At 38.0% G+C, this 19587-nt stretch overlaps 1 protein-coding gene across 2 annotated transcripts in view; it reads left to right on the top strand.

Annotated features, from left to right (window-relative positions):
- Nucleotides 1–15550, top strand: part of MBTPS2 (membrane bound transcription factor peptidase, site 2) — a 42258-nt gene extending 26708 nt beyond the window's left edge. The window contains exons 6-11 of one of the 2 annotated variants that reach the window (XM_037512615.2): nucleotides 854–972; nucleotides 1861–2041; nucleotides 7232–7326; nucleotides 8101–8296; nucleotides 10259–10334; nucleotides 12397–15550. In XM_037512615.2, coding sequence (XP_037368512.1) covers nucleotides 854–972; nucleotides 1861–2041; nucleotides 7232–7326; nucleotides 8101–8296; nucleotides 10259–10334; nucleotides 12397–12619 — 890 coding nt within the window. In that variant the 3' untranslated portion in view covers nucleotides 12620–15550. The other variant, XM_054695814.1, reaches the window with a different exon arrangement.
- The last annotated feature ends 4037 nt before the right edge of the window (nucleotides 15551–19587 follow it).

Raw genomic sequence — 19587 nt, 5'->3', positions numbered from 1 at the left:
AATTCTTCAAACGATCTTTTAGCTAAGTGACATTTCAATTTTCATACCACAGCTCAACAAGAATGTTTATTATTTTATCTTAACTTTTTGAATAGCTTTGATTTCATCTCAAAGATCAAAGTATGTTTAAATTAATAATGTATATATTTACTAATGGGGCCTCCCTAGTGGTGCAAGGGGTTGAGTCTCAGTACTACGAAGCTATCAGCAGCCAATGTACCACAAGTTCGATCCCCTGTACCACTGTGCAGGGGTACACTGTACCCCCCCACCCCAGGCTGCACTAATCCACATGGTCCAGCAGACCTCTCCTGTCTCACACCCTGCTCCCCTCAGCAGTGTATTTCAGTAAATCCTCCTGTACTGCTCCCCACTCTGTCTCTGGTGAATCCTCTCACCTCTCCGCACCTCTGGCCTATACCCCAGGTCTTGTATGCATAAATAAATAAATCTTTTTAAAAATGTATATATTTACCAAAAGGAGTATATAATAAGTAGGTATTCGTTCTATTACTGTTTTATATAGATAGATAGATAGATCTCCATGAGATCTCCATGAGATCTATCTATATATATATATTAAGAGTATAGGGTCTATTGGTATTAAACCACATTAGCGTGTGATCTTCCTAATTTGGTGTTAACATGCTCATTTCAGGTTTCGGTATCCGAAATGGAAGCGACCGCTAACTGGACATCTCTTTGTCAAACTAATAAGTAGATCTATCTACCTCACAGCCTCTTCTGGTCACTTTACTAATTTATCAGGATGCCCAAGTGTTACAAAGCCCAAATACCTTTATCATCTTAGCCCAAGTTGACCCTCTTTCTTTTTTTTTCCCCCTCTTTTCAGGTATATGGCATAATTTCGTCCTTGCACTCCTGGGTATTTTAGCTCTTGTTATGCTCCCTATAATTCTCCTGCCATTTTACTACACTGGAGTCGGGGTGCTTATCACTGAAGTTGCTGAGGTAAGTAATGAGTTACTTAGGCCAGATTTTTCAGCGTTGTACTCAGCATTTATGTCAAGTACTTTTATACTAGTTTTCCTCATACACTAAATGCTCATTTTCTACTGAAGAAATTACATATCCTTTCAAATCAAACAAATGCTTTTATGAAGCATATTGGCTTTTTCAAAAATACTGAAAATTGTTTCTGTTTTGCGTTTCAAGGATAATAACAAAATGTTCTACCTGTGGTTTGTGGATCAACTTTTTAAAACCTTTACTGTTTATAGCTTTGCTTTCAGTCAGATGTCTTTATTCCTAAGAAAGGTGAAACCTAGGCTGGCCTGCCAGAACCTTTCCTAATGGTTAAGTTAATGTCCCCTAGGCTTCGTTTTGTTCCCTTAGTAAGTGTTACCATGGCAGCGAGACTTCTATTCAGACATTGAGTAGAGGGAGGTTGCCTGAACACTGGCTCACATACTCCTTGTGCTGAAGATTGTCAGCCTAGTTGGGACTACATTTGGATAAGGACTTGTCTGGTGATCTTATCCGTGGAGAATATAGGTAAATGAAGTCGTTGTGATGACTGTTTTCACCAAAAATGTTCAATTAGCAGTTTGGAAAAGCCTCTATCATTTTAATCAATTTAATCTTAACAGTTGGCAAGTTGGGTATATTTTTTTTCCCAGTGGCAAAAACATCAAAGTCTTGAAGAAGTAGGAAGGGTAACTATAATTGTTGGGCTTTATTTTGTTAATTTTCTAGAATTACACATCTTAGATTCATAGCTGCTTTGTTTTCTGCATTATTCAGAATATTATATTTTATTATTTTGGTGTGTTTGACTGTTATTTGCTCAGTGTAATCACAGTTTGTCTTCACGCATTTTCTGATTTGCCCTTTACCAAGGACTCACCTGCCGTTGGACCCAGGGGTCTTTTTGTGGGAGACCTTGTCACCCATCTTCAGGATTGCCCTGTTACTAATGTGCAAGATTGGAATGAATGCCTCGATACCATCGCCTATGAGCCCCAAATTGGCTACTGTATAAGTGCATCAACTTTACAGCAGTTGAGCTTCCCAGTTAGAGGTGTGTATATGATAATGCTTCAAGCAGCAGTACTTGCCATTCATCAATTCTTAGACCATGTCTATAAATATATTTTGTTCTAACTTATTTTAAGAAAATCAGTAAAGTAATAATAGGACCAAACAAGTAAACTTTCTTCTTGGTAAGTTGGATACTGATATGTATGTTTTCTTTTTTATATACTGTTATTGAACTTCTAACTCATCTCATAACATATTTGACTTTCAGTACTCTAGTATCTAATTCTTTCGGCATTCAAAATCACTTGTGCTAAGTCAGCATTCATGCTCAACTATAGCTAATTAGCTGAATTCCAGTCGTCAAATGCCCTGGTGCTATATGGTTGGTGGGATATCCAAAGCTGTTTGAGGCAGAGTTATTTTATGTGGCAGGCATCCAGAGAAAGTCATCTTAGTGTCCAAAAACACCCCTAAAGCCAGATATGTTCTGTGTAGCAGGCGACAAGGTGAAGCAAGTTTATTCTCAGAAGCTGCCAAATTTATTTTGAGTTCTTTCAGCTTTGAAAAATTAGTCTCCCAGCTCTTTATGGGACCCAAATTATTAACAGAGGTGGAAAATACAAATTATGGTGACAGACTAAATCCTTAAGTCAAGAAATGTCCTGAATACTTAACACATATACTAGGGTTAGGAATCATGATTAAGAATCTAGAATAACCTTACTAAGCTACTGTGTACAATAATGGCAAAGTAGTACAAACTGGTTATTTAATTTTTTTTTCAAATATAATCTTCCATGTGTAACCCATTCTGAAGTACTTTTTTTAATGCAAAAACTTTTTAAATAGACCTAGAAGTCAAGAGAATAATGTAAATGGAAACTCATGTATGCTTCTTCTAGCTTTAACAATTGATAATGTTTTGACAGTTTTTTCATTCAGTCAGCCCACTTTTGCAGGGAGTGTTTTAAAGCAGGATCCCAGGCATCTGTCATTTTATCCATAAACTTCAGCATGTCTTTACTAGATAATGACATTTTAAACATAACCACAGGACTACCATCACACATAACAAAATAAACAATAATTCCTAATAGCTAGTTAGTGTCTACGTTTCCCATCTCCTTGTTTAAATTATAAGGTATGCCCAAATAATTTCCATAGTACAATTGAAGACCCAATATACAATGTACTCATTAAGTCAAATGCAAATAACTGAATGAATCCTTATGTATTCTTATGAGAAAGCAACTAATGTTCACCTGCTAATAAATGGTGTGTTCAAGAAAACACATGCCCTGATGCAAGCCTCAATGATGACAGATATTTAAACTAAAATGGAAAAGTGCTGTTTCGAAAAAAAGATATAGGGCATGTCTTTTAAGGTTTCTTTTAACTTGCAACAATTGTTTTCTTGAATTTCCCAAATTCTGGGAATGTCACCACCATAATCAGTTGACCTCCCCCACCAATCTCGTATAAATGGTAATTAGATCTAGAGACTTGATTAGATTCGAGATCCTTTTGCAGGAAGACAAAAATACTCCCTGTGAAGTACTCCTTATTGCTCAGTACTTCTGATTGCACGTGTCAGGAGGCACATGGCGTCTGGTCGTCTCCTCTGTGGTGATGTTAGGATTGCTCAGTGGACTAACCTGATTCTTTAAGTTGGAAATGCTTGTAAAATTTTCCTATTCTCAAGAGCCTGTTACCATCTTTCATAACTTTACAGATGACAGAAGGTTGGTATATACCCACAATGTGCTCTTTAAGCAGAATAATTCATTATTTCACACTTCTTAAGTCCTTTACCTTTATTCTCCACTTTCTTTAAATTTTTTTGTTTTCTTTTGTTTTTTCTTCTTTAAATTTTAGTTATTGAATTACAAAAGCCAAAATGTCACAATGCTAGTAAAGTCTACTCAAGCATTAAGAATGAATAGGCTTGGGCCTCCCCGGTGGCGCAGTGGTTGAGCACTGGGTTGAGAAGCTGCCTGCAGCCTCTGCAGCGCCGGTTCGATCCCCTGCCGCTGGGCGAGGGTCCCACATGGCGCCCGCTGCTCCCCTCAGCAGTGTATTTCGTCAGTCTGCCTACTCTGCTCTCCCTTCTGGTGAATTCTCTCACCCTCCTACGCTTCTGACTGTACCCAGTGATTATATAAATAAATTAATTAATTAAAAAAAAAAAAAAAAAAAAAGAATGAAGAATGAATAGGCTTGGGTCTCCCCGGTGGCGCAGCGGTTGAGTGCTGGGTTGTGAAGCTGCCCGCAGCCTCTGCCGCGCCGGTTCAATCCCTGGCCACCGGGTGAGGGTCCCACATTGTGCGCAGACCTCTCTGGCGGCCCGCTGCTCCCCTCAGCAGTGTGTTTCATCAGTCTGTCTGTTCTGCTCCCTGCTCTGGCTCTGGTGAATTCTCTCATCCTCCCGCGCTTCTGACTGTACCTAGTGCTTGTATAAATAAATAAATAAATCTTTAAAAAAAAAGAAAAAGAATGAATAGGCTTACCTGCCTCTCTTGGAGCTCTAGCTACATTTATATATTTAATAAGCTATAGTAAAAAGATTGTCCAGATCATTTTAGTAATACAAAAAATAGTGGTGACTATGAACTATAGATTGAAAAAGTCTCTTCTTTCCAGTCTTATTCCAAAGTCACCTTTGGTGTAGACCATCCTTTTAAGACTTAACTAAATCAATGATTTTCTTAAGGTCCATCTTAGAGTGCATTCAGAGTATGCAGGCTCTCCCTGTAATGGAATTATCAAACTGCATGGGTCTTAATTTTTTTTTAAAGATTTATTTATTTAATCAGAGACATCCTGCAGGGGAGGAGGAGGGAGAGGGATGAGAGGGAGGGAGGGAGGAGCACAGGGGACTGTGGTGATGGTGCACAGGTGCATTGGTGAAGGAAAGTCTATGGGGACTACACCTGAGGGGGGAAGCAAATATTGTTCAAAAATGAACAATGATGTAAAAGATAAAAAATTTTTTAAAAAGATTTATTTATACATACAAGAACTGGGGTGCAGGCCAGAGATGCGGGGATTAAGAGGATTCACCAGACAGAGTGGGTAGCAGAACAGGCAGTTGTACTGAAATACACTGCTGAGGAGAGCAGCGGGCTCAGCAGGAGAGGTCTGCTGCACCGTGTGGGTCACCTCCCTGGCCGAGGATCGAACTTGTGCTACAGTGGCTACGGATAGCTTCATAGTGCTGTGTCTCAACCCTTTGCACCACCGGGGAGGCCCCTGTCTTAATTTTTTCTAATTGTCTCCTAGCCCGTGGATATTTAAGAGATAATTCTAATCTCCTAGAGTTAAGTCGAACCCATAAAAGCCTCTGGGACCTCCAATCTTGACTGAGAAGATGAGGGCAGGTTTTATAGCAGTAGCCCTTGACATGGACCTCAATAGTGAGTTTAATTTCAAGAGGCCAAGATAGAAATGAACCTTGACACCATAGAATAAAAGATGGTCAGGGAACTGCTAGTTATTTGACTTAACAAGAGGATAATATGAGATGAAATGCTATAAAAGCAGAAGTCTTTTAAGATTTAGGCTATGAGGTATAGACTATTTGAGAGCAGTGCAGGGACTGGAAATTTCAGATTAGAGGATTTCTACTCTCTAGTTCTATGTTGGAAGGTTAGTCTGAAGGATTCAACATGGAGGACAGGTTTTCTAGCTAGGTAGTGAACAAGCCAGACTCAGGATTCTGTTCAAAAGAGTCAGGTGAGAAGGAATTAAAGTTTGCACCAAGTGGGAATAGATAATCAGAGAAAGACTGAGGAGGTAAAAATGGAGGGGGGTGGGAGCGGGTAGCAGCAGATCAGAGAGAAAAAACACTGAGGGCTTTAGGTTGATTGAAAAAAACAAAATCCTAAACAACTTCTTACCTCATATTTGACCCTTAGAGCAGGCAAGTGATTATCACCCCAGTTCTTGTATGTATAAATAAATCTTTTAAAATGTTCATTAGATGTTCACAATTTGCTTCCTATTTTAAATACTACCATGCTAAACTTAAATAGCCATTCAGCTGTGATAAAAAAAACAAGCTCACCCATGCAGAGGAGATATTGATGCATGAGCTAGTTTGTTTCACCTCTGTTTTATTCTTTGTGTTCCCAAGGAGATACAGCAGCAAAATGTGCAGGGCTAGGGGAGATCCCACTCTAACTAAGACAAGCTGTCTTTCTCAAATGAGTCATTGTGTGTGTGTGGGGGGGGGGGAACAAACTAAAACCTTTCACTGAAATACAAAATTGTTATAAAGTTACATGCGTAACATTTGCATGCGAGTGCTCCTGCAGACTCTTCTAATAGAACAGCTTTTTGTAGTACTGGAATATGGGGAGAACACTGCTCCTAAATCTGCCTTCTTCGGCCCATGTGGGTATGGTGGTATGTATATAAGATACTAAGTTGAATTGGTCCTCACCATACATCAATTTATGCTTTGCAAGTTGAATGTGCTGAAAGCAAGAAACCTTCCAAAATAAATATGGAGAAATCATTTGTTGTCCCACCTCTATCAGTGAGTTTCCTTATTCTGTCCCAAATACAAGTAAAACAGTCTACCAGAGAACTTTAAGTAATGAACAAATAATGGAAATAAATAGTTGCCCTGTTTCTGTGTCTTCCAAAAATGGTGAGTTACTGGTATGTAGGCAAAGATATGTGCACATATGTGGGTCAGATTGGGCTACCCTGGTTCTGTAGGGAAAGCCCCAAAGTAAGTTTGGAGGTGGGATAGATCTTTGATAATGGGGACATCTTTAGGAATTATGGTCCCTTATGCATCCTCTGCCCGCTCTCCTAACTGGTATTCGAGTTGGCACAGGAGCTCAGTGATGGTAATGGACAAGTGGCATTAGGGCATCTAGCTTATTGAATATTTATGCTTGACCCACTATTGTTACTGTAAAACCTAGTGAGACCCTGGAATTCTGGCTTGATGAGTGGGTAAGTTTTATGGAAACAGCAACTAACCAAGAATGTGTGCTGCTTCTTGATTTCAAATTGGGCATGTCTCTTTCTGCAGCATCAAATCAAACTGCAGCCAGTAGCCTTCAAACTGAACTCTGAATTATACAGTCATTTCTGAATCCATCCATTTAACTTACTATTTTTGTCTTGAAAGAAAAAATTTTATTACATCTATACAATGGAATCTTTTTTTTCCTTCTGTTCTCTCTATAACAGATTCTAATAAGCTTTTTCTCTTTAGCCTACAAGCGGCTAGATGGCTCGACCGAATGCTGTAACAACCACAGCCTCACAGATGTGTGCTTTTCTTACAGGAATAACTTTAATAAGCGTTTGGTAAGTTGTCTCTGAAGCAGCCTTGCTTCTCTGATATAATTATTACAAAATAATCATACAGATATATACACATGATGATTTTCAGTGCCACACATCAGAAACCTTTATAATGTCATAATGCAGTCTTACTTCAATTTAAAAAAATTGAATTAAATATTTAAAAATGTAATTAAATATGCATATAGAGGCCTCCTTGTGACCTAAGGGTTAAGTCTCAGCACTATCACTGCCAGAGCCTGAGTTCGATCCCCGGCCAGGGAGCTAATCCACACAGCGCAGCAGACCTCTCCTGTCTCTCCTGCTGCTCCCCTCAGCAGTGTATTTCAGTGGATCATCCTGTTCTGCTCCCCACTCTGTCCCTGTGAATCCTCTCAACCCCACACCTCTGGCCTACACCCCAGTTCTTTTATGCAAAAATAAATAAATAAAATCTTAAAAAATTATACTGTCTCTTTTTAAAAATTTAAAATAAGCATATAGAACTAAAGTGGAATCTATGAAAACACCGTTTTGCTTTGTATCATTTTACTAAAATCTGTACATTTCACATGTTACATTTCATCCAAAAATCTTAAAATTTATAGCAGTAGTGTCTTCTCTGATGTGGAATACACAAATCTAATTTATAGTAGTTACACATAAATGACATTTCTTTAATATGAGTTTTGTTCTTTTTATGCTAGGTGACAAGAAAAATACTGAAGGATTGTAACTTGGTGTTTTTCTTGTTAGTAAATTGTATTGAATATTGATAATTATTTTTTTTATTTACAGCATACATGTCTGCCTGCCCGGAAAGCAGTTGAAGCCACCCAAGTTTGTAGAACCAATAAAGATTGTAAAAAAGACTCAAGTTCAAGTTTCTGTATAATACCATCTTTGGAAACTCATACTCGCCTGATAAAAGTGAAGCATCCACCCCAAATCGACATGTTGTATGTGGGACACCCACTGCACCTTCACTACACAGGTGGGTGTTACTGTGAAAAACCCTCAGAAAAACCAAGATGTCATTGTTCTTGGTGGTAGAAACTCAGTACAAATCCTTGCGATCATTTAGTTATTATCGTTTGTTCACTTTTCAAAGTCTTATTAACTTGTTCTTAAACCTTAAATGAAATTTAGGAAGTAGCAAAAGAATCAGAATTTATAAGCAAGATGGATCTGATTCCCATCTCTGCCTATGGAGCGTGACAACATCACCATTATATCCAGGTCTTGCAGATGATTTCTCAGATGTCCTCTGAAATTTCTCCATGCTCCCAAAGCTGTGGCAAGAGCAGCAGACCCTAGAGAATGCCAAAAATCATAGGAATTTGACCATAAAGTAATTTGTGCATGACACATGAATTTTATATGAATATAATTTCATAGCCAGGCCATAACAGGTTAAGAATATAGTTTTATAACCAGTGACAGTGGCAACATGATTGGACTAAATATGCAGCTTCTCTGTGGCTGAAGACCATATAGTCTTACTCATTTCATTGTACAAAAGATGTTTCTGTATTACCTTTTTTATAAAAGTTTTATTGAAATACAATTCACATGCCATATAATTCATCCTTTCAAAGGGTACAATTCAATAAGTTTTAATATATTCAGAGTTATGTAACCATCACTACAGTCCAATTCAGAGTATTTTCATCACCCCAAAAAGAAATTCCAGATCCATTAGTCAGTCACTCCTTATTTCTCGCCAACAGCCCCCAGCTCTTGGCAACCACTAATCTACTTTCTGTTTCTATAAATTTGCCTGTTCTGCACATTCCCACATAAATGGAATATTTTATGACTGGCTTCTTTCACTTAATATTTTCAAGATATGTTCTTATAGCTTGTGTCAATATTTCACACCTTTTTATGACTAATAATGTTCCATTGTATGGATAGGCCACATCTTTTTTTATTCATCAGTTTATGGACATGTGAGTTTCATAATACTCTTTAAAAGGCCCCCTCCTTGCTTTATTTTTTTAAATTTATTTTTATTTATGTATGCATACAAGAAGTGGGGTGTAGGCCAGAGGTACAGGGAGGTGAGAGGATTCACCAGAGACAGGTGGGGAGCAGAGCAGGATGATCCACTGAAATACACTGCTGAGGGGAGCTGCAGGCAAGCCAGGAGAAGTCTGCTGTGCCATGTAGGTCAGCTCCCTGGTCGGGGATCCAACTTGACCTGCAGTGGCTGCCAATAGCTTGATAGTGCTGAGACTTAACTAACCCCTTGTGCCACCAGGGAGGCCCTCCTCCTTGCTTTATAACTCACATCCTGAGATACAACCTGGGCCACTCTTCTTGTTTATTAGTTTGACATGAAATGACTCTAGACTGCAAATATTAAATACAGCCTCAGCAAATGAAGAAATGTCCTCATTGAGGGTAATTCAGAAATGTATACTATGGATTCTACCTAATTACAGGAGAGTTTTTAAATGTTTTTATTAAAAACAGGATTGTGGAATCTACAGAGTAGAAGAAACCTCAAAATTCTCTCATCTTAATCCTCGCTTTTGCAAGGAAGAAAAAACCAAAACCAGAAAGAGGTCAAGTGTTACAATAGTTGGAATTCTTATGGTTTTAAGGATACACCTCTGAAAAGTTAAGGACTATTTTGAAGTAAATTCTGCGTTTTTCTTAATTCATTCTCTGTATTTGATAGTCATACTTGGTGTATAATCAACTTGATCTCATTCTCATCCCCAAAATATGCTGGGACATGAATTCAGCATTCTGCTATTTTTATTAGATGTTTTACAATAACCGATTGTTTTTCTCTGTAGGACTAAATAGCCTGCCTGCATATGCTTGGGGAGAGCTTTCTCAACCACTTTAGTAAGCTAGCCCAACTTTTGACCATATGGTAAAATTCACAGTGTTCTTGCTTATCTGGTATGAATTATGTTCATTATTCCTTGTTTTTCCTTTTTAGTGAGCATCACCAGTTTTATCCCACGTTTCAACTTTCTAAGCATAGATCTGCCTGTGGTTGTGGAAACATTTGTCAAGTATCCTTTCTAATGTGAAATGTTTTTAAAATGTGTTACTTGGAATTTGAGTAGTCTTACCTTGATTAGAGCATGCAGAGACCTTACAAGTATCGATTAATGCTAACAACTAAAATAGAGATTTTAACATTGAAAAAGATCAGATGTGGGAGGGAAGAAGTTATCAGAGAGAGATTGATCAAGGAGGGAGAAAGGTTAAGAAGTGGAAGAGAAGGAACCCAGGATACAAACTGAGAGTTAAATGTACAGTTTGAAAACTTTTTAGTAAGTTTATAAAGGATGAAAGCATCAGATACTGGTGATGACTTCTGCCAGTTTTTTTTATTTTTTTTTATTTTTTTTATTTTTAAGATTTATTTATTTATTTATTTATTTATTTATTTATTTATTTATTTATTTATACAAGCACTGAGTACAGTCAGAAGCACGGGAGGGCGAGAGAATTCACCAGAGCCAGAGCGGGGAACAGAACAGGCAGAGTGATGAAATACACTGCTGAGGGGAGCAGCGGGCACGGCAAGAGAGGTCTGTCGTGCCCTGTGGGACCCTCGCCGGTGGCTAGGGATCGAACCGGCGCTGCAGAGCCTGCAGGCAGCTTCGCAGCCCCTCACTCAACCACTGCGCCACCAGGGGAGGCCCGACTTCTGCCAGTTCTAAGCCTGTAGCTCAAACCAAATGGGGGAAAGCATAACAGAGATCATGCCTGTTTCTACCACTTAAATAGCAAGTCAGGGGACAAGAGTTCATGTTGTCTTTAGCATATTATGTTTGTGTATAAAGCAGGAGATTTTTAAAAAATTAATTATTATATAGTATTGTAATCAACTGAGCAGTTTGGGGGGTTCTTTATTTTTGTCACTATAAACCTTTTTAATTTCTCGCAATAATTTGCAAAAAAATGAAATGGAAAAAGTTACTAAAAAATGTGTAGTCAAGATTGTACTTTGTAGACTGCTACTTTGTTTTAGAGAGATTTATGCTATAACCTTAGAGATAATGGTAAAATAGAGTTATATTTATGTTATAGTTATGCTCTAACCTTAGAGATGACAGTATAATAGAGTTCAAGGGGCCAAGATCTTTGCTTCCTATTATAAGATAATACATTGTAAGGCTCAAGAAGTAATTTCCCCTTATTCCTTCTACATTTTTCTTTCCCTTGTATCATTAAAGGACTAGATAGACTTAGTCTTCCTAGGATTTCGTTATATTACCTTATTCACAAGTGCTTGGCCTTTATTTTTCTAGACAAGGTTATTGAACTTAAAAGTAATACAAATCATTTGTTTTAAATAGTAGAGATATACTGGGGCCTCCCCGGTGGCGCAGCGGTTGAGTGCTGGGTTGCGAAGCTGCCCGCGGCCTCTGCGGCGCCGGTTCGATCCCCGGCTGCTCCCCGGCCACCGGAGGAGGGTCCCACATGGCGTGCAGACTTCTCCTGCCGCCCGCTGCTCCCCTCAGCAGTGTACTTCGGTCCTTCTGCCTGCTCTGCTCCCCGCTCTGGCTCTGGTGAATTCTCTCACCCTCCCGCGCTTCTGACTGTACCCAGTGCATGTATAAACAAAAAACAAAACAAAACCAGCAAACAAATAAATAAAGCATGCCTCTATAAAAAAAAAAAAAAAAAAAAAAAATAGTAGAGATATACTGGTAGGCATATTTTTTTTAAAGATTTATTGATTTATACAAGAACTGGGGTACAGGTCAGAGATGTGGGAGGGTGAGAGAATTCACCAGAGAAAGCGGGGAGCAGAACAGGCAGACGGACCGAAGACACTGCTGAGGGGAGCAGGGGGCGAGGCAGGAGAGGTCTGCCCCGCCATGTGGGTTTCTCCCTGGCCGGCCGGGAATTGAACCCACGCTGCAGAGGCTGCAGACAGCTTCACAGCGCAGCTCTAAACCTGCTGCACCACCAGGGAGGCCCGGTAAGCAGATATTTAAAGAAAGGCAGTAAATTAACTGTAATCCCAAATCCAGTCCTAGTAAAATATCTTCCTTTGACTCCCAGAAATGAGATTTCCACTCAGATGTCACTTGAGCCTCCTTAACTGATTTTAACCAGGTACCTGATTTCCCTCTCAGGAGCTCTGGCTATTGTTAATGCAGTTCCCTGCTTTGCTTTGGATGGACAGTGGATTTTAAACTCTTTCCTGGATGCCACTCTTACCTCAGTAATTGGAGACAATGATGTCAAAGACCTGATAGGATTTTTCATTTTGCTTGGTGGCAGCATCCTGCTGGCTGCCAACGTGACCCTGGGACTCTGGATGGTCACAGCACGATAATGTCCACACTCATCTGGTAGAATCTCTGAGTTACAAGACACAATATTGAAAACTTTACTTGATATGAGACTATCAAGTGTTTCCTTAAAATTACATGTTAGCCAACAACTTTAAGTTCCTTCTATATCCAGAGTATCCAAACTCTGGGATGGGGGAGAAGCAAGAAAGGAAAGGCCTAGTTCCTGACGACATTCTCATTTTAAAGACTGAACTTAAAACCTCAGATACTTGTGGAACAGTTTCCAACCAAGTGTAAATTCATGTTAAACCATTTTGTGTTACTACACACCCTGTTGAAATAGTATAAAAGAGGATAGAATTGGGTGTGATTAATTGGGGAAAATTTCTTTAGAAAAGTATCACTAGTCCAGATTTGAAGGAGACAACAGACTTTGACTAACTGGAAGGATGACCATTTTCTTAGCCTCTGTCTCTTGTCCTTTGTCTTGTTTGAAAAGTATTTTAAAACTCTATGGTATATTATTTTTTACTCTGACAACTAAGTTTTGATTATAATTAAATTAATAAAATTGTATAAAAGAATCTGCTGACATGAAAGGGAAAATCTTTGTCAAATGATGCCAAATAAATGAACAAAGTAGGAGGTAGGGCCTTTAATATCATGAGACATGTTTTACCCCGCAAGAGTTGCCTCTGGGCAATGTGCCCGGCGCCCTTACAAAAGCAGCGCTGGCCTCCGCCTTCAGTCGAGCTGCAGGAAGCGTCTCCCAAGTGCAGCATGTGAGCAGAGGCAGTTAGGGTTGAACCTCAGAACTGAGCCATTTCTTCCAACAGATCACAAGACAGATCACAGGACTTTCTGTGGTCCGCTTTACCATTCTCTACAGAGCTGGGGCTGCGGAGGGCCCAACTCCTGGTTTTCTCTCCAAGAAGCAACTACTTTAAGCCTTGAGCCGGGCTCTGTCCTCACCAGTGGCTCCCATGTTTCTCTGTGTTTCTCCCCCTCTTTCCCCTAAGCTACCTCTGTGGGCCCACAGAAGAATCGGTAGTATAGTAACAATGGCTACATATGAGTGCCAGTGTGGATTTGCCAGAACCAGGGAACTGACTCTTGAGCTTGAAAGGGCCCTGCTAGTTCCAGGACTTTTGAACTGGAGATGCAGCCCTGGGAGACCTGAGCAGTCAACAGGCCAGTATGAAGCGAACAGCCACATGTCCAACTTCCAGCAGTTTCCATCTGTGAAATAGTCCATGGGATTCAACCTTCTCAGCTCACTGAGTTGTTCTTTAGGCACTCAAACTTTTTAATGATTTTTGGGAACTCTTTAGATTACAAATTCACCTACCTTCTTAGACAGAAATTATATCTTCAATCTAACTTTAACATGTTATCAATGACTTGAGGTTATCAGCTATTATCACAACTAAAAGCATTACAAATTACTGATTTATCCCAGGAAACAGCATTTGTTCTCTTTTTAGACAGCCAGGATCAAAGGGTATTAACATAGTAATGCTCAGACCTAGTAGAGTTTGAGGAATGCCATGAAATACATCATTAATTAAATTACATACACTAAACAGCTTGCTAATAAAAATGTTGTGTATGTACAGGACAGCTTTTTTTTAACTGAGAAAAAAGTTGATAGAGGAAATCCTACCCATTTGCTTCTTTTACTTGGGGAAAAAATAAAACACCTCATTTTCCTGTAACTGTTAAACACCTTGGTTTGTTGTTCCATAGGGTCTGGATTTGGGGACCACTCTAATATGCTATTGAGCACATCAGTTCCATTCCTGTAGAAATGACCTCATTGTGTAAAAAAGGAAATGTTATGTGTTGACTTTTCAGCTTGACTGTGGGCACTTCTAGAGCAAGGACTGTCTTACTCATCTTTGCATCCCCAGCACAGTGCATGAGACATCATAAATACTTAATAAGTGTGGTTGAATGGATAATTAGTGTTATTTATGGACTAGAAAAGCATGTTTTTATTTAAGTAAGTTGTAAAAAGTATTATTGAATATTTACTGTAAATATGTTAACATAAAAAATAAATTTGAAGGTCTTTGTATCCCCAGTATATCATCATCTTTAGGAAAATCATTTGTTTTGGTTTTTATAATTCGAAAAATGAATTATTTTGGAGATTTGCAGAAAGTGTTTTTTCTGTGTTGTCACTTTGTTCAACAGTAAAACTTTATTCTCAGTGTTCCTACTCTGACTTGTTTACACTTCTGAAGGTTTTTTTTTTATCACCTCTAATCTGTAAAGAATGTATATATTCTTTTCAGCATCTCGGTTTGAAAAAATATGGAATTAAATTTCGCCTTTGGATGACCACTCATCCAGGTCATTATTTGTTATAACAGTAAATTGTAAACATGTGATTCACAGGTATGTGGCTCTCAGTTATCACTTTGTCCTATGGTATTTATTGGATGTCCACATGCTAATGAAGTGCGGGTATTTTTTTCTAGAAATTTTTGTGCTGTAGTTCATTCTTAAGCGTTAACTGGCATTTGATGTTTAGCAATAAAAGAATAAATGTGTACCATCATTGTATGTTTTATCATCTATGTATTGTCTTTGTTTAAAAATTTATATTATTTTCCATAAAATTGTTCCCCTTACATACAGTATGATTTTAATTGTTTTAAATTCGATTCTAAAAGCAGCCTCCAGTTTTGACTCGAGTGACTTCTGTATATGAAAGTTGTTGCAGGCCACAGAAAGGAGTCTTTATAAATGGGGTTCCTGTGCTCTTGCTACTCTTTTGGAATAGTCTGTTTATGGATGAAGAAAAAGGACCATCCTGTTGCCATTCATTAGTCTCTAACAGTAGTCTCAATGTCAGTCTATGCTTCTAGAAATTTCTGAAAGAAAGTGTTTCGACTATGACATTTGGTTCTTCTTCACGTTTTGCCTTAGTGCTTCCTGTCTTGTCCACAGAGCCATCCTCCCTCCCACCTCTCTCTCTCTCTCTCTCTCTCTCTCTCTCTCTCTCTCTCTCTCTCTCTCTCTCTCTCTTTCTCTCTCTCTCTCTCTCTCTCACACACACACACACACACACACACACGTTTCAGGTTACTAAGTGCCATATAAAATGGCTGGCTGGCTGGCTTCATCCCACGCCTCACCTCTGCACTTTAGAGCCATAAGGTAAGATGACTGATAATCTAAACCACTTTGTTTTTTAGCAGCTTTGTCAAGACATAATTAAACACCATGAAGTTCACCTATTTAAAGTATGCAATTCATGTAAACTATTTGTCGTTTAATGACTTCAAATAATAGTACACATGTGCTTTGTTTAACCTTTTAAGTAAATGAATATGTATTAAAGACTGGAAAGAAAAAGAATGTTTCAGTTATTTCAGGACTCTTAAGTGGTTTTCAGCACTGGATTAGAGTTGAATGACAATTTTTTTTTTATGGTAAAGCTTGTGGATATACTTTCTCTGAAACAATAAACCTTTTTTAATCAGTGCATTTGCAAGTTCCCTTGCTGTTTAGGCTATACTGATTTGCATAATCCATTGTATATTTTATCAGACCTTGACAAATGAATTCAATGAAAGGAAAGCCTCTATTTCAGAATCTAAACTACAATAGGTTACACTCAGGGTGGGGGTAGAAATAAAAATGACTAACAGAAGTTGTGGTTCTTTACCAAGCAGGTTATATTATGTAATTTAATTTTCCATTAAAGAAAGAAAATTTTCCTTTAAATCTTAGTTTTATTTAGCTAAAGATTGATGGATACTCAACAGTTTCCCTTCTTTTTAGCTAAATGCTTCTCAAACTTTTCTATTGAAGTACTGCTGGCACGGCAGAAGAACGAAAACAGGGATTTCAGAGTAGAACCCTGTAATTGGTTCTCCGTTATATAAAATTGAAGTCTCACTTTATCTTACATTCATGTGCATTTTGCAGCCCATTAATCAGTCATCATAAAGTCACTTCTTTTAGAGATAGGAAGCTCTAAATTGTAAAAGAATTAGATGTTTAAGAATATCAAGATTTTCTTCATGTCTAAAATACATTGGTAGAAAGTAGTTTATACCAGCTGATCTGTAGACTAGGGACAATCTGTGATGGTATTTTTCTTAGTAGAGAAGTGAGAAAAATAGAGCTGTATATTGTCTCTAGTTACAAAGATAATGTACGAATGTTACAAGGTCGCCTACCACCCTTTACCAGAGAGCTCTCCTTTGGAGTAAGGAAGCATATGCTTTATTTCACTTAGCACTGTCAGATTGCTCTCCAGAATGGCTCTCTGTAACTAACACTCAAGGGTAAGGCATGAGGATTCCATGTGTCCCCACACCTTTACCTCCACCTGAATTATCTGGCTTACACATTCTGAAAAATCTGTGGTATAAAATAACATTTCCTTTTCATCAGCATTTCTCAGATTATTAAGTTCTGTGTCCATATACTTGTTTAGCCATTTGGGTTTTTCATTCTGCTAATTGCTTATTAATATCCTTTGTCCAGTTTCCCATTGAGTATCCTAATTTTTTCTTACTGATTGCCATTTCTTGTATTTTAGGGATTGACAAAATACAGCCTGCAGGCCAAATCCTACTCACCCTCCATTTTCGTAAAGAAGATTTTACTGAAACAGCCACATTTGTTAGTGTCTATGGCTGCTTTCATGCTACCATTGCAGAGTTCAGCAATTACAGGAGACTGTTTCACCCACAAACCTTAAATATTTACTGTCAGTTTACAGAACAACCCATGCTCTAGATATCAATCTCTTACTTATTTTAGATGGTACAAGCAATTTTCCCAGTCTGTCACCCATCTATAAAGTTTACTTATGAGGTGCTTTGTTGAACAAGGATCTTTAGTTTGATGTAGTCAAATCCATTAATTTCTTGATTTAATGCTTGTGTATTGTAAGTCTTATTGACAAAGTCCTGTTCTGTTCCGATATCACAATATTCTTCTGTTTGCTTTTAGAGTTGTATTTTAACAATGAGAACTTTAATTTCTGGAACATATGGTACAAGGTAGGAAATTCAGGTTTATTTTCTATATAAAGTGAACTAACTTTAAAAAAGGCATGATAGTTTTTTTTCCTTTACATGATTGTTTAAACAGTTTACACCAAATTCTTACTATGTTATCAGGCATACTCAAGATAGTAGTGTCTACTTAAATTACTTACATTCAGAATGCAGAATTATGACAGACTTGTCCTGGTATCAGTCCACAGTGGTATTAGCTCTTGCCTCCTTTTGCCTTCCCGGCTGCCAGTGCCTTCAGGCTAGCTCATTTTCAAGACTATCTTCCAGGCCTTGAACCTTTTAAGCATTTCTTCCCCAAATCAGAGTGGACCTAAAATTGTAATATTTAAGCTCTTGGCTAAGGATTTCCCTTACTGAGACTATTGAAAATAATTTGTGTTCATGGGTGTATTCATTGATAGTAATGGGGCTTTTTTTTTTTTTTTTTTGTGGGACCCTCGCCGGTGGCCGGGGATCGAACTGGCGCTGCAGAGGCTGCAGGCAGCCTCGCAACCCAGTGCTCAACCACTGCGCCACCAGGGGAGGCCCTAGCAATGGGGCATTTAAATCTGGTCTTACCAAACAGTAACTTAACTCAGGAGGAGGCACTGTAATAAATACATAGGAATGTGTGCTAGGATGTATTTTGAGGACAAATCAGACAATAGAAAGCTAGCTATTCTGGGCACAGCCCAGGAGGTTGTATTCCAAAATAAGCTTTTTATTGTACGTTCATTGGAATTTGTAATTAGTTAGAACAGTGGCTAACCATTATTTTTAAAGGTTGGTGGTCTGTAGATTTTTTTTAGCCACCTCCTTTGTCTATATTTCCTTACAGTGACTGTCACCTTTTTACTACTTTTCATCATTTAGGACTCACGTTTTTAGAAGGGGTTGCAAACATGTTTGACCACACTTTAGCTTCTTTCCAGGCCCCTGATGTTCATACTTTACTCCTAGTGTTCTTTTCTTCCCTTTCAACCACTTTGTTTCCATCCTTTCATGCTTTCTAATTTTCTTTCCATGCTTTATGTTTCAGCAGAAATCTACAATGGGAGGTAACGCTTTGCAAGAATGTTCATTTCGTCAGGGCAGGGCACTACCTTTTCTGTTGTGGAAATACCTAGGAAAAAGAGGTTGGTAATCATAAATTTTCTTGTGGGATACAGAATTAGAACAGAAGGAGATAATGTAATTTGGGGGGGCTTCATAAAAATCATTTCTTACTAGAGAAGAAATACACATTCATTATAGAAAGCATGCTAAATGAAATTGTAACTTACTGAAAAAATAGATTATATTATAGATAAACTGGTAAACTGCTTTTAAACTCCATGTGTGATGCATTTTTCAGTATTATTAATATGCTAATGGTGTTTTAATGGCCATATAATATTGCAGTGTTTAAAATGCCATAATTTATTTTTGGCATTTCCAACTATTTCCAATTTTGCATTATATATAAAGCCATAAGGAATATCCTTATAATTAAATCATTTTGTGTTTTTACAATTTTTTGGATAATTCTAGAAACTCTGAAGGTAATCCTAAAAGAAAAATTGCTATCTTGAAATGTGAACAAACTTTTAGATATACATATTGCCTTGCTACATTTAAATTTTTCTTGTTAATTGGGTATGTAAAAAAATGGCATCTCATTTTAATTTGCATTCTGTGATTAGAGAAATTTTTGAACATCTTAAAATGCACTCGTTGGCCATTGTGTTCTTTTTGTTTATTCACTTCCTTTGCCAATTTTTTGTGGAAATCGTTATTGTCTCTTTACTGCTTTTCATCATAAACTCAGCTATACCAGTTGATTTGTTACATGTGGAAGTAAGTATAATGCTTATTTTTATGTGTCATGGTGTATCAATCTTTGCTTTACATTTTCCACTGTTGGTGATGTTTTGAAAGTCCTGCCCATCCTCTCATCCTCCACCCTTGATTTTATAAATATTCACAAGCATTTTCTTCTGATAATTTTA

This window comes from Talpa occidentalis, unplaced genomic scaffold (assembly GCF_014898055.3).
Source record: "Talpa occidentalis isolate TD23 unplaced genomic scaffold, MPIMG_talOcc4v2.1 talOcc4.15, whole genome shotgun sequence".
NCBI lineage: Eukaryota > Metazoa > Chordata > Mammalia > Eulipotyphla > Talpidae > Talpa > Talpa occidentalis.
The sequence above is the reverse complement of the archived record's forward strand: the minus strand, read 5'-3'. Positions and strand labels throughout refer to the sequence as shown.